The sequence below is a fragment of the Plectrocnemia conspersa genome, unplaced genomic scaffold (genome assembly GCF_051122295.1).
Source record: "Plectrocnemia conspersa isolate PC_06_02 unplaced genomic scaffold, ASM5112229v1 ptg000001l, whole genome shotgun sequence".
NCBI lineage: Eukaryota > Metazoa > Arthropoda > Insecta > Trichoptera > Polycentropodidae > Plectrocnemia > Plectrocnemia conspersa.
In genome coordinates, this window is record NW_028277165.1 from 22,803,888 (window position 1) to 22,818,554 (window position 14,667).

General features: G+C 29.6%; 1 protein-coding gene across 1 annotated transcript in view; it reads right to left on the bottom strand.

The window, feature by feature from the left end:
- LOC148239263 (potassium voltage-gated channel protein Shaw-like) overlaps positions 1 to 14,667 on the bottom strand; it is a 204,591-nt gene that overhangs the window by 117,429 nt on the left and 72,495 nt on the right. The window contains exon 3 of the mRNA XM_088183931.1: positions 1,661 to 1,810. Coding sequence (XP_088040057.1) covers positions 1,661 to 1,810 — 150 coding nt within the window. The remainder of the gene's footprint in view (positions 1 to 1,660; positions 1,811 to 14,667) is intronic.

Genomic DNA, 14,667 nt, shown 5'->3' on the forward strand with positions numbered 1-14,667 from the left:
CATTCAATAAATTTTTTCACACTTCTGTTTGACAAAATGCTCAAAAATTATCATAATATATGTTTGGTTTTACTAAATAATTCCTATATAGAATGATTCAAGATTTAGTGTCTAATATTATGAATAATGTTATGATAATAAAAGTTCTTTAGTCAGTATAATTTTAATTTAACAATTACAATATGCCTAAAATTAAAAAATAATGTAGCTTTTCCACTTTTAAAAAATGTAATAAAAAAAATATTTAACTCATAAATCAGATCATATATAAACGTTATATATCTCAGATCATAACATAAAATAATTAGTAATAAAAACAAGACCCTAATGTTTTTAAAACAGCATGGAATAACACATATAATATTAATTATATCATATTTATAGCTGAAAGTGCATCATTGATAATAGCACAAAAAATAAAAACAACGCCAAATTATTTTGCATCATTATAATATATAGATCATAATATTATCCTAAATTATAATAGTTGATATTCACAATTTCTCGTCACTCAAAAAATGTACAAATATAAAAAGCCTTAGACCATTTCATAAATTTAAATAGAACTTTAACATTTGACCATTTTTATTAACAGTTTAATTAAAATATCAAGTTAAACCAGCTCCATCAAAGCCATATTTTCCATTGTGTATATTGTTCTAGCACATTATTCACTGTCATAAAATAGCGCACGTGCAGAATTCAATATCTTCAATATATGACCAAGATATTAACGCACCTTCTCTATTTTACGGGCCCGCAATAACAAACGATCCACTTTTATATATTATATATCTACTGCATTGCATTCAAATTACAAATTATACTACAAAGAGAAAAAAAATGTGCTCCTTATACGTATATTTACGTATATTAAAAAACTCTATCATGAAAGAATTCAATTAGTCGAACGCAACGATCGTAAAATTGGGATCATGATAATAATGAAGAACCGCCAAACTGAATATGACTTCTTTAATGATCCAACTTTTTCCTTTTCAAATAGAACATCATTAAAACGTTCACGGTCGATAAACTTGAAGATCCGAATATCGAAGTTAGGGGCAAATTCTAAATTATGTGTATTAAACTGAGAGTTGATAAATGCGGATCAGTCAGATTTTTTAATGCTTATTTTTGGTCACCACTTTAAGTAAAAAATATCATATATGATAAACTTGTTGAGCTCGTTTTTAAAATGTCAAACTTTGAAAGCGAATGAAATAGGTCGAAAGTAGATGAAATGGCTCGTAAATATTGATGAAAAAACTGAAAAGGGTCTATGTGAGACAAATTTAACCTGTTTTCGAGACTAGCAGCATCAATATTCATTCGAAAATATTGATCTAAATAATGTACTACATACAACGATTTTTTTTAAAATGGAGGCAGAATTGTACTAGCTGTTTCAACATTGTTTATTTGTTTATGAACTGGTACGTTGTTAGTTATAATCTACACATTCGTAATTAAAACATTACTCTTTAAATATTAGTACACTCAAATATGACACTACAGACAGAAGATAAACCTAATCACTTTTATACGTATGGCATATATAGTATTTATAATTAACTCATATTGAGTAGGCGTGTTTAAATGGAAACTAATTAGCTTAAGATGTTATAGTGAAAACGTGGGTGTTAGATAATAAAATTACCTGTAATAGTTGAGCACCTGGGCGAAAACACCTGGATGCCTGTCGAAGAAGTACTCGTTGAGAATAGGATCATAATTAGCCAAGGCCTCGGTTAAACGAGATAACCTCGTAGCTGGGATCTTCTTCAGTGTGGCTTTGTACGTCTCATATCTGCAAAAAATACATAATTACTATACACGTGATATTTATTAAACTAAAAAACATATATATATTTCTATGAAAAAATATAAATTATATGAAATAAGTTATTTATTACATAAGTATTCATAATCCTTTTAAAAAAAATATTAATAAATATATTGAATAACGTTATTAAGATAATTTGATTATAATTTGTAAAAATATAATTTTACTAGCAATATAAATCACCTGGCGATTTCTCTATGCTTAAATTTAATAAACATATTTTGTAAATATGCTCTAAAAGGCTTGCCACAATAAGGTCATTAAGCTGAATAAAGAAAGAGCACTAATCACAGCAAATGTAATCTTAATTTACAAACTATTAATCAGACCTATCTCTTAACATTAGCTTGTTCGATGTGAAGTAGCGCCAGAAATACAATTTTTCTATTTTACAAGCTATTTAAGTTAAATCTATAAATATAATATATAATACACTTTTAGATATAAACTTTAAAAAAATCAATATAGCCTTTAATTACTAAAAATCAAAGTAAATTGTCATTTTCGTATCAGAAATTACTATAAAATATTTCGCGTAACCACACAAAGCCATTATATTATACTAGTGTATCGAAGACTACAATAAAAATAACCTTAAATTTAAATTTAAGCACATACTGCTTTAGTGGCTGAAAGACAAATATCAATGGTTTCAATCTTTATATTAATTAAATATTTTAATTAATAAAACTTACAAACCGAATTTGGGTCAACAGGAGGGCGCAAATGCAATTATCATTTCTCAGAAGGCAAAAATTCACGTCAAAAGCAATAAAATCGTGTCGGCGCTGTCGCAGTGGGAACGTTCGTTGCCGAGCGTTTCCACTGCTATGGCTCCGACACGATTTTATTGCTTTTGACGTGAATTTTTGACTTCTGAGAAGGGATAATTGTTTTTCGCGTTCTTCTATTGGTCAAAATTTGGCTTAGATATGCTTCTCATGTCAAAAGTCCGTAGTAATATCGATAAGGTTAACATTTATACTTTGAAAACATAGTGTGGTATAAAAGTGCGGAAAACTATAGAGCAATATGCGAGATTCGACCTCTGTCTGTATTTCTTCTTGCGCTTATTTTTCCATTAAAGATTATTTAGCTTAGTTTGCATCTTAGACTCGACCTTATGAATATTCTAGAACTATAATTCGTTTTAGAACTTTCACTATGTATTTCGAACTTCACAAGTGAAAATAAAACTTCACCGAAAAATACCCATTTTCTGTAACATATATACATTACATATAAATAAATTATGTATGTAAATGAATATATTACTACGTATGAAAAAATTGAAATCCTCTAATTTTACTAGCATCTTCTGAATAATTATATTTTCACTGATAAAAATATATATCTATCGGGAAAATGACATATTTAAAAATATATTTTTTGGATAGATCGAATCTGTTTTTTTAGATTTTCTTTGAGAGATAATCCGAGAATTCTTAGTTTAGAACCAGGAATGTCATTTCAGATTTTTCCGGGGGGGGGGGGGTTAGTTGTCCAGTCAGTGGTCGACTTTTTTAGTTTATTTATTTTAATAAAATGTATTCTAATTATTTCATTAAATACATTTTTCTGGCTAAATTTACGGGGGATGTTACATTCCTGACCTTTACCATATGTATTAGTCTTAGAAATGATCTAATGTGCCAAACTGGAAATTGGAAAAAAATTCTCTCCCAAATTGCAAAATAACTGTCTTACTACATATTGCCACATGGAACGCCAACGGTCTATCGCAAAACACACAAGAAATATATTTTTCAAGAATAACACATAATATACATCTTGCCGGTCTCCGAAACTCATTTTACAAAAAAAACACACACAAAAGCATATCAATAATAATTATGAACAATCGTCAACATTACAAAAAATATTTTTTTAAGAAGAATACCTTCAGGTGACTAACAATTTTTTTTAGGGGAAAAGCATAAGTTGACTTGCTGTTTTTTATAATTTTAATTTTATTAAGATTCATAGTATTTCATTAAATGCATTTTTCAGGCCAAATTTACAAAATATGTGGCGGTCCTGGCCTCCTATAAATGGATTAGTATTAAAAACGATATTATTTGTCAAACTAGAAATTGAATGAAGTTCTTTCCAAAATTACAAAATAGCTGTCTTACTACATATTGAAAGAGGAGGGATATTCTTTCGTCAATCGATCGCTCAAATAATCGAATTAAATCATATGACGTATAATTTTACACTTAAAAATATTTTGTTTATTTCTGTATATCTTATTCTATATTTTATTAGTAAAATATTCTACTACAGACCTACATACTATGAATCGGTTTTATAAAATCCCTTATACAAATTATCTTTTTGTTATCTCTGCAACTATAAAACTAGATTATATTCCATAAACACATACATACGTACTATGTATAGTTTTCTTTATACTTATGCAAACCATGAAAAATTCAACTCATACAAAATTCAACTTTTCCTCTCGCGAGACCCCGGCAAAGCCCAGAATATTAGATCTCGCGCTCAGATTAAGAACTGTGTGATATTACGGTAATCGTCCGACCGTTCTCAAATATCGCACGATAAAGACAAACTTTAAAAAAACGCTTTTAAGAACCACCGTCAACTCTTAAATTGTCGCGAAGAATTATCAAAAAGCTCACCTCAGGCAATTTAGCGCAGTCGCTTTGATTTTTACGCCCCTGAAAAAATCCCTTTAATACGTGCTAAAGGACGAAAAAGTTTAACCATCCTACCTCGATCCGACCTTCCCTTAAAACACGGGTTCGAATATTATACCCGGAAAACAGCGGGTTTCCGTCGTCGACCTTAATATGCTTCCTAAGCAAATGTTACGCGCCAGTCGTCTACAACCTTTCGCCCGCGGGCGATAATTAATGCCGTGGCTTGTTGCTTGCTACGAGTTCGATCTTTCGCTAATTAAGGTGGAGGCCAACCGGTGGAAGTCGGGTGTTCAATCCTCAATTGAGGGTCATTAAAGCAAACTCGGATCGGTAAATACTTGTATGGTGTGCAAACAATTGTAATCTGATTGCAAAGATTCTAATTATATTATATTATTATATATATAAGGGATAAGACCCCTATGGATATCGATTATCTTGTATAAATATACTTGCGGCCTTCTGCAAGAGTATCTACTTAACTGATTTAATTTTAGATAAAACCGCTAGGAACTGTCTTTCCAAAAGGGTTCCGCTCGTAAGAAAAACGTTCGATTATTTTCGTTAAAAAATGCGATAGCATTAAATCTTAATTTATATATCTAATTTTGATTGATAAAAATCCAAACTTTTCTATGAAAAAATAATTACCTAAAATTATATTTTTTATTAAATATTTTTTAATGCAAATTATATTTTTTAATTGTTATTTATTAATAAAATATCAAAATTTTGTTATTTTAGTTTTAAATAATATACTATAATATACTTTATATTAGAAAATACCTAGGTACAAAAGCAAGAATCATTATTTCATTATGTCATTGCGGCCCTTAGACCGACATATAATAGACACTATAAAAAATAAAATTTTATTCTACAAACAATTTAAAACTCATTTTTGCATTTGCCTGCTCGGTGTTAAGTAATACCAGTTACATTATTGTTTCAAATTTACAAGTCATTAAAAATAAAGCTTTAAAAATAATATAAATTATATCTTTTTATTCTAATCTAAAAAAACACTACCATTTTCACAATAAATAACATTTTGCGAAACCACTTTGCATCGATGACTACGATAAAAACAAGCTTTAATTCAAATACAACCACATAATACTAAACCAAACCAACTTTACAGACAAAAGACAACATATCAAAGGTTCCAGATATTCATATTCCCTATTGTCGACGACGACGACGACGCACGGGCGTCACATATACGTTCATGTATTTCAACTAAAAGTAATAAATTATTACAAGAAGCCCAAAACTATAATATAAATGTTATGAGTGAAACTAATATCATAGAGTATATACATAAAGCAACCATTTTTAATATTGGTGGATACATCAATGTCAATAACGTAGTTTATTAGATTTTTACTCAATGTATGACAAAGTCGTTTATTATTTATTTTATAATAGCATCGACAATTTACTTATTTAATACTATCTAAAAAGTCTAACTTTAACAACATTTTTTTGCTTAACGAATACTAATAACCAACAATGTTGCTGCTTTTATCAGACACAAAATAAAAAACTAGAATTAATAGTTTATCAGATAAAAGCAAAGTACTTTTAGTATATATGTATGTATATATATACATGACTGTATACATATGTATGTTGGTCGTAAAAGTTCATCGTTTTCAACTAAGCAAAATAAAAACCTTTTTGTATAATGGTAACTAAGGTATCGTTAACTATAATTAAATAAAATCGAGCAAGAAATTAAAAAAAAAAGTTTTTTAATCAATTTCTTGATTTTATTATTTATTTATTTAGCAAAAATATTTTTTTGCAGATCGGAAACTTTTATATAAAAAATTTTGTTTACTAGACATAAAACCTTAGTGCTTACAAAACAAATTTAGCTATTTATGATTATGATGCGATTTTAGATTATATATTAAAACAGCTTCGAGGCTTTGTTTTCTAGTTTTCGATAACTTATTATTAAATCTCAAAACAATAAAACTCCTGAGAAGAGTTTTTGTTGTTTCCCGAGAAAAGTAGAAAAAACACCTTCAGCCGTCCTCGTCGTAAATCACATTTTAACGACGTTTCAGAAGCGAAGTTTTTTTCACGCCCATAAAAAATGCACCAAAAAGAATGAAAATTTGCGAATGATTGATGTTTTAAAAAGACTCTTTTGTTGTTATTCGAAGTCTTTCGCCTCACTAGCACCAAGAGAGCGATTGTTTACAATTAAAGCTAGTATTTGTTGTCGAAAGGAAATGAACATAAATAAAAGGCACCCCTTTTATATGAATGTTGTTTATCTAACCGGCGCTCGTTACGCAAATTACCAATGTAAATTATATTCTTGACGTAAATATTTATACAAATACACCTTAGCACGAACGTATGTGTATATATCCTATAATATTAAAGACTGTTCGAATAATATTGAATGGAAATTTTCTAGAATCTTTTTGCAGTTTGGCGTGACCCAATTCTGTGAGAATATGTCGGTTTTATCGGCCGCAAAGTCCCAACATCCTTTTGAGATGAATGTTTCTGTTTTCGCTTATATAAAATATAAGGTCAGTATATAAATTCATGCGTGTGTAATCTAAATATTTGTATTCATAATGTATTTTTTATAACATAAAATTTAATTAATATTTTTAAACGCTTCTTATCAAAAAAATAATTAGAAGCGTTTGAAAGGTGGCTTAAACAATTTAAGTGATATATGTATTGTAAGACATACATATGTAATTCGCACATTAGTATTGCTTTATTTATAACGTAGTTTGAGATATTTTAATCACCAGTGCCAATAGTATTGTTTGAAAATCACCATAATGACACTTGAACAACGAAAAGAGAAATCTCATCACACCGTTACGAAAGCTTAGAACACACATAACATAACGGAAGAGAGATCTTAGTAACACAAAAACCACTCTTTGTATGAAAAACGAGCGCCAGAGACAATACATTTGACTCTGCGTATATTACCAGTGCTCTTAGCAACTTCCATGTTCCCGATATGCTAACCACCTATTTTCACTATCACCAAAAACTTATCTTTGTACAAAGACGCGCGTCAAACAATACGTTTGACTCTGCGTCTACAATCATTGTTCTTCAAACTTCATGGTTCATGATCGCTGAAGCAGCCATCTAAACCATATTTTCTCTTAAGACGTAAACACTTCTGGAGGTGTGTTTAAGAAGCGATGCAATTTGATTTATGAACATTATCAGCCGCGATTCGCCAGCAAAGACTTTATCTTTAAAGTCACACCCCTTTAGCCCCAAAAACCTTTAAAAATTCATATGTTTGATTTAACCCTCTTCATGTCTCACATGACAAAGATATTGTGGTGGCCCATATCAGAATATACATAAGTCGGATTTAATATAAGACCAATTTATTTAAATGTTTGAAGGGTCAACCGAAAAAATTCTATCGCTGACCTTAAATTTACGCCAGGATTACGCAGACACAAAACAAACAGGATATCGGACGTGTCCGGCATTTCGACCTAAGTGAATTTTCCCAGCATGAGTGGTCCACTACCGAATCCAAACACCACTCGAGTTAACACGGCCCTTATTTGCTTACCGACCTGGAAATCGACCTACATTCCGCGCCTGCTCTCCGTCCCACAGTTTAATTTCGTCGGCAAACTTTTTCTATTTGCCAACCCCCATTTTGGGAGTCTCATAATTACCGGCGTGGAAAGAAGCAACTGTCCTAGGCTGCTTCCCAAACCCCATCACGTATCAAACGCCTGTAATTGTGTTTACATTTTTATGTGACGCTTCTGCCACCTTTTTATTAACAGAGAGGGACATTTGATGAATAATGAAATAATATCCCATAGTCTGGCTATGTTATAACAATAACCTATTCCAATGTATGTAAATATGTCCAAAAACACGCAACTCTTGTTTTTGATAGTATGAAAGTAGTTACTTAGATAATTATTTAAATTATAACATATAGTAAATATTCAAGTCTAGTTATTTTCGATACGATTTTTTCACTTAGTTGGTATTACTGCCATATATAAATATGACAAGCATAACTTTATTTGTTGTGCTTGCAATGTGTATATTTTAAATTGCTGCCAAGTGCAAGCCTTGCTTCTGTAAGAAAGAAAAAAGCCAACTTGTTAATGTTTATAGCAATGATGGTATGAATAAGAAAAATATAAAAGAAATGCGTTTTAAATTTTAAGCAGGGAGAAGTTACGCTCATAAGAAAAAAATAAATAACTTAACTTTAAAAACAAAGTTAAAAAGTGTCTTCAACATATTTTATTAAACAGCTACCAAAAAATATGTGCCTATAAGAAAGCACACACAAGACTTTCATTGCATTGGAATGAAAAACACTTACTCAATTTTAATTTTTGAAGAAATCAGTAACATTTTACTGACGAAGACGATAATTAATCAGTAATAACGCTTTTATATTATCTCAATACAATTGAGTAAATATAAATAGTAGTGATGACATTCAAAGACAATAAAAAAAATTTGAGGTAAAAATACAAAACCCTTTTACAATTTATGTGAAACCAAAATTAAACAATAATTTCTACATTTATTTGAGTACATTTCATTAGAGAACTATAATTATTTCAAGGGTTTTATTTTTATATAATTTATGAATCATATTATGCCATACCGTGTCAAAAGCTTTTTCTATAAATTACTTTAAAAGTCCTGTACTCTTTTTCATATTAAAATTAGCGCATATGTGATCCTTCAAACTATTAAGTTGATGTGTTGTAGAGTGATTTTCGTGGAAACCAAACTCTTCGTTAATAAAGATTCTTTTAAACGCATAAGAGTTACGTTTTCAAATATTTTAATAATTAACGTTAATTAGCTAATGGGACGGTAACTAATCGGATTTATATTATCCTTATCGGACGGTTATAAAAGGTGGGCCTTTCCAACATTTTGTTCCATTCAACGAATGAATTCTGCATATTTCGGCCATAGTAGATACCACCGATAGACAACGCTTTTTAAAAAAATGTTAACATTACATTTACAAATTGCTGACTTAATATTAAATTTAAAGAGGATCGTGAAGATTAATGTTATAACTCATTCTTAGACCATATATTTTAATAACATTAAATTACAAATGGTAAATATGTTGTTGATGAGTTTATTGTTAATTGCATAGTGAAAGCAATGTGTATATTTTGGCTGATTCGCAAAATTAATATATTTATTATTTTGTGCTCTATTATGGTTTTATAAATTAGCAGATTGAATTACTTTAATTACTTTGGAATATTCCTATAGTTGTACGATTGATTGTTGCGATACATATGTTTACTGACCAAAGCTAAGCGATTATATAATTGATGATATTTTACTTTCCCAAAAATAACATCCAACTGGTACAAATATATCATTACTGACATGAGAGGCCTTTCACAAACAATGAAACAAATTACGCAAGAGAGAAGTTGTAACCTATGGATGAACAAACGATAATACTATAGCATTTGCATGAAAGCATAAGAAAATCGTCCCAATTTGCATTACGCAAGACTTATCAAATAGGTACTATTTTTATCTAGTAAAATCCCATATTATATAAAATGGTACATATACTGATAAAAAAAATTGAAACATGTGATCGAAAATTTTCAGATGAATTATCACACGATGAACAAATATAACCAAACATCATTTAAATTTTTAATACATTTAATAAATTCTCTAAGCTCGTTTTTAGAAAATTGTCAATACCAGATATGTACGACCTAGCTCGATTTTAATTATTCATACGTGTGATTATGGAAATCTAGGTAAACTTTATCTGTGATGATCGATCGGAATTATATATTAATCACTAATTCCGATCTCCCAGACACGATAAAAATTTAAAAACACTCTGGTCCATATGAGATTCGAGTCCAGGACTTTCAGGTTGCTACTCAGAGATTTGTACGACTTATCTATCGTGCTAGAAATATTAAAGTAATAATAAAAACAATTAATTCTATGTCATCAAAATGTGAGTTCTTTCGTCATTGGAATCACAATAGTAAATAATATTTATAGCAATTAAATTTTTGCTTTTATACACTATGATCGCTGTTAATTATATCTACATGATAATTATTATATATATGAAAAAAAAAATATTTACAGATATTACTAATTAAATAGCAAATACACCGATCATAAATAAAGGATAATCTAGCTTTAAATTCGCGCTTGTTTTACATTATCGAACGTTATTTTGTGAAACTTAATCCATATTTATTAAAAGAGAAATTCGATGTTGTGTCAGTACTTGTTTAGCATCTCAAACCGGCAAGAAGGAGGAAGTGAGGATTGGAAAGATTTATTTTAGATGATTTAGATTCAGAAGCGCTCAGCAAATATTTTCTCCTGAGACGATCTTTGAACCCGTTTTATAACTGTGAGTGTATAAATTATTTCTCATTCGAAAAATAAACCCCTTACGGGCGCAGAGAGTTTCCTTGAAAATCCAATTTTTATCCTCAGATTAAAGCTGCTTAGACGTGTTTTTCAACGCAGGAAAACTCAATAATCCCCCACCGCTTCCGGTTGCTACGGATGAAATATAAATCGACACATCAGAGTTTGTCGATTTATATTTTAGCATGACAGAAACATATAAAAACATACAGCTTTAATGTTACAAAAAATAATTTTAAGTATAAATATAGACGCTAATCGACAAAAACAATTCTTTAACATATAACTACAATTAAATTTTAAAAAATAAAATCTATTTTAATAATGGTAATAGCTTATAAAAAAGTTTTTTATAATAAAATGCAATCATATTAATTGGACAATAAACATGTGTTGTATTGTATGTATATATTTCCTACTTTCTCATTTCTAACTATTGGATACTTGGATTAAAAAAAATTTAACATCAAAGAAGTCTCCTACTAAAGTTTTTTTTTAATAATAAGCTTAAAGTAATAATATGTTTAATTAAAATAAATTTAATTTAAATTATTAGTGGTCATGATACCGCTTATGTTAATTAAATATTTTTGGTAATTTCGAAATATTTACACGGCTATGTCTACACTTAGTTACAACATTGCCTTTTAGCAGATTACTTGCCAGTATATTGGGATGAGTTTTTACTCAGTTTTAAGTTTCTTTAATATATAATTGAGCCCTTTTTTGAGTAGTTAATAATAGTTTAAATTAGATCATATAATCACACAGTCAATGGTGCATAATATCCACATAATTTAATCAGAAATTGAACCATAAAATTATATGGCAGAAATGTTCTTATTAAAAGTAGAATAAGTTCATTCGTAATTAATGTACTGTATTACATAGCTCCTATTCACCATAATTACCTCACTATGCTAAATGTAAAGGAGAAGTAAAATTAAAAAATACATAACTTTGCTATTATCAATTATCTTAACAAAGTAATTTATGTTTCATACTGATTTATTCTTAATTATTTCTTAATGTACTCAATTATTTATTTACTAACAAACGAAGCATTTAAAAATTGAAAATTAAAAAATGTAAAATATACACCAATTATATGCCATGATACGTGAAAAATCATAAATCCAATCAAGTTAATTAAAAGAAAATGTAAGGTGAAAGCATCAAAAGAAGCATTTCCTTTTATTCCAGCGTAAAACCAACAATTATATTCATATAAACAGATATGCATAAAGCACTGACATTTTGAATACATGTTCAATCACGTGAATCTCAATCGAGCTTTTTCACATTTATACATTTTCCACGAAGCACCGCTGGAACTAAATGAAACTACATATATTTACATACATACATATAATATATGTACATGTATATACATATTTACAGAACAGGCTAAAAAAACTCAACGTAAGAACTATTAATTATTACTAATACAGGATTAAGCAATAATAAATTCCAACGTATAAAATGTCATATCATTAAAGTTAATGAATAGTAACGTTTATTATTAAAAAAGCTACACATTATATCCTATTGTTTTTTAATTGTTTGCTAGCAACATTATTATTTTGATTAAACATCTACAATAAAAAAATTGTGGAATAGTGAATACGTCAGACCATATCCCTATATCATATCGTTGAACATGTATACATTCACATGCCTCGTCTGGTCGATATGCTAAATGATATGAAGAAAAAGAACGGATGCTGCACAGCCGGTTAATAATGCAAGACGTGTATTATAGAGATATTGTTCTGCGGAGAAACAAGGACGCACATGTTCGACCGAGCTTCCCCTAAATTAATTTTCCATATTACAACGAAAACCAATTTAACTCTCGAATATTGTACGCGACCAATGAAATCATACACACGCCTATATACACATAGAAAAAAGCAATTGCATATGTGTATAGTGCGTATGTAATATTATATAGTTCGCTCCGGCCGGCCCAAGTTACTATTTTGCTGCCGCTCTGACCCTTGTGCTAAAATTTTGATAACTCGCCAAGTCCTAAATCCCGTTTCTTTCTCTATTATGCAGGGGTAGTATTTTTTGTAAAAATCTCAATAGTGTCTGCCATCATTTTTTACAACTTTATTATATTTCTGTTGCTCGTATAAAGTTATATATTTTCGAGTAGCTCTTATTAAAAAAACAATCAACATTAAAAATCAATGCTCTTCAATATTTTTCACACACACTATTATGAATGAAATACTTTGCAAACCATTAAATGCAAAAAAAAATAATAGGGTTTCAATAATTAAATCACTATCTATGTCCGAGACGAATAAATTCAATAGCTTTTCAACTTGAACTTAGCAAGTTCGTACGAACTTAAAGCCAACTTCAGACTATGTGGGGGATCATATTCTTAAAACTCGCTGTACCAAAAATGATCATCCATCAATAAGGATAGACTAGATAATAATAGGATCACACAAACTAGAAAAATGGGTTCTTTCGTAAATAACACGCAAAGATTCTCCGGTACATTGAATGAATTTCTTTGTTACGAAACGGTCACAGGAAACAATATATCACCGTTGCACAATTCAACCTCAGAGATGTCCACCAAGCAAATGTCACTTTCTAAATGCGTATACTTATTTTGCTGTTCCAAGAAGCGAGTGCAACGATTGACTAAAGGATCGCTACATAAGACTGGTCTCCAGGGAGGACCTGGCAGACATTCTACATGCGCTGAAATAACGTTTATACTGTGTATCATTGACTGAGATTCAATACATATAATTTCAAACATCAGATCTTTTTATTTTATTTTTTCACACAAGTAATAGAGACGATTAAATAAAAAAATAAAAAATAACAGGTTACTATTAATTGATTTTTAAAATGCTAATATAAAATATTATATCAAGTATTGATAAGAAGAATGTTTAGCATTTTTTAATTGAGCATCATCTGGCGTAGCTAGAATTTTTATTTAATAATATTATTAAGAAACGGTTACACAAGTGACAAAAAAATCTCGGCCGCTTCGTAAGAGACTAACTTAGCAATTCAAATACGTATCTGAGGCGGCTCGTTCTTATATCTATTGAGCTACAGTACTATAAATAAAGTTAGATTAATAATACGAATCGATAAAAAAACACATGTGAAAGCAGTAGCGAGCGCACGTCACATTATTTATTTTATTCTAATGCGATACGATAGATAAAAATAACACAGTATTATTACAAAATGCAAAAAATTTTGATACAAGTAAGATAAAAAATAAATCATAAAATGTTAATGTCAAGTTACTGACAACAATATATCAATGTGAAATGCCAGCGTATTAAGGAGCCAGATGGTGTGTCGGTTAGTGCAAGCGCCTTAAATCTAACGTGCATCAAAAGTGGACGCGATCGTAAATCTCTAAGACGTATCGAGGCGCAAAACTGGACTTCCTCGGGATTAGTTTAATTGTCAACCGAAACCTTGAGTAGCTTAAAGAAATGCTTAGTGACACCAGCGAATCGTATGCCAACGCTACTGATAAAATGACGCTGTGATACAAGAACGAATGATAACCAAATATATTTTTATAAATGTATCTCAAGAACCTTTTTTGATTAAAATGGTTATTTTGGGATTCCAAATTATAGTTCGCGATTTAAGAAGGCAATGAAATAAAGTATCATAAGCGTTCCTCATAACAAAGCTCAGTATCTTAGATTTTCATAGACG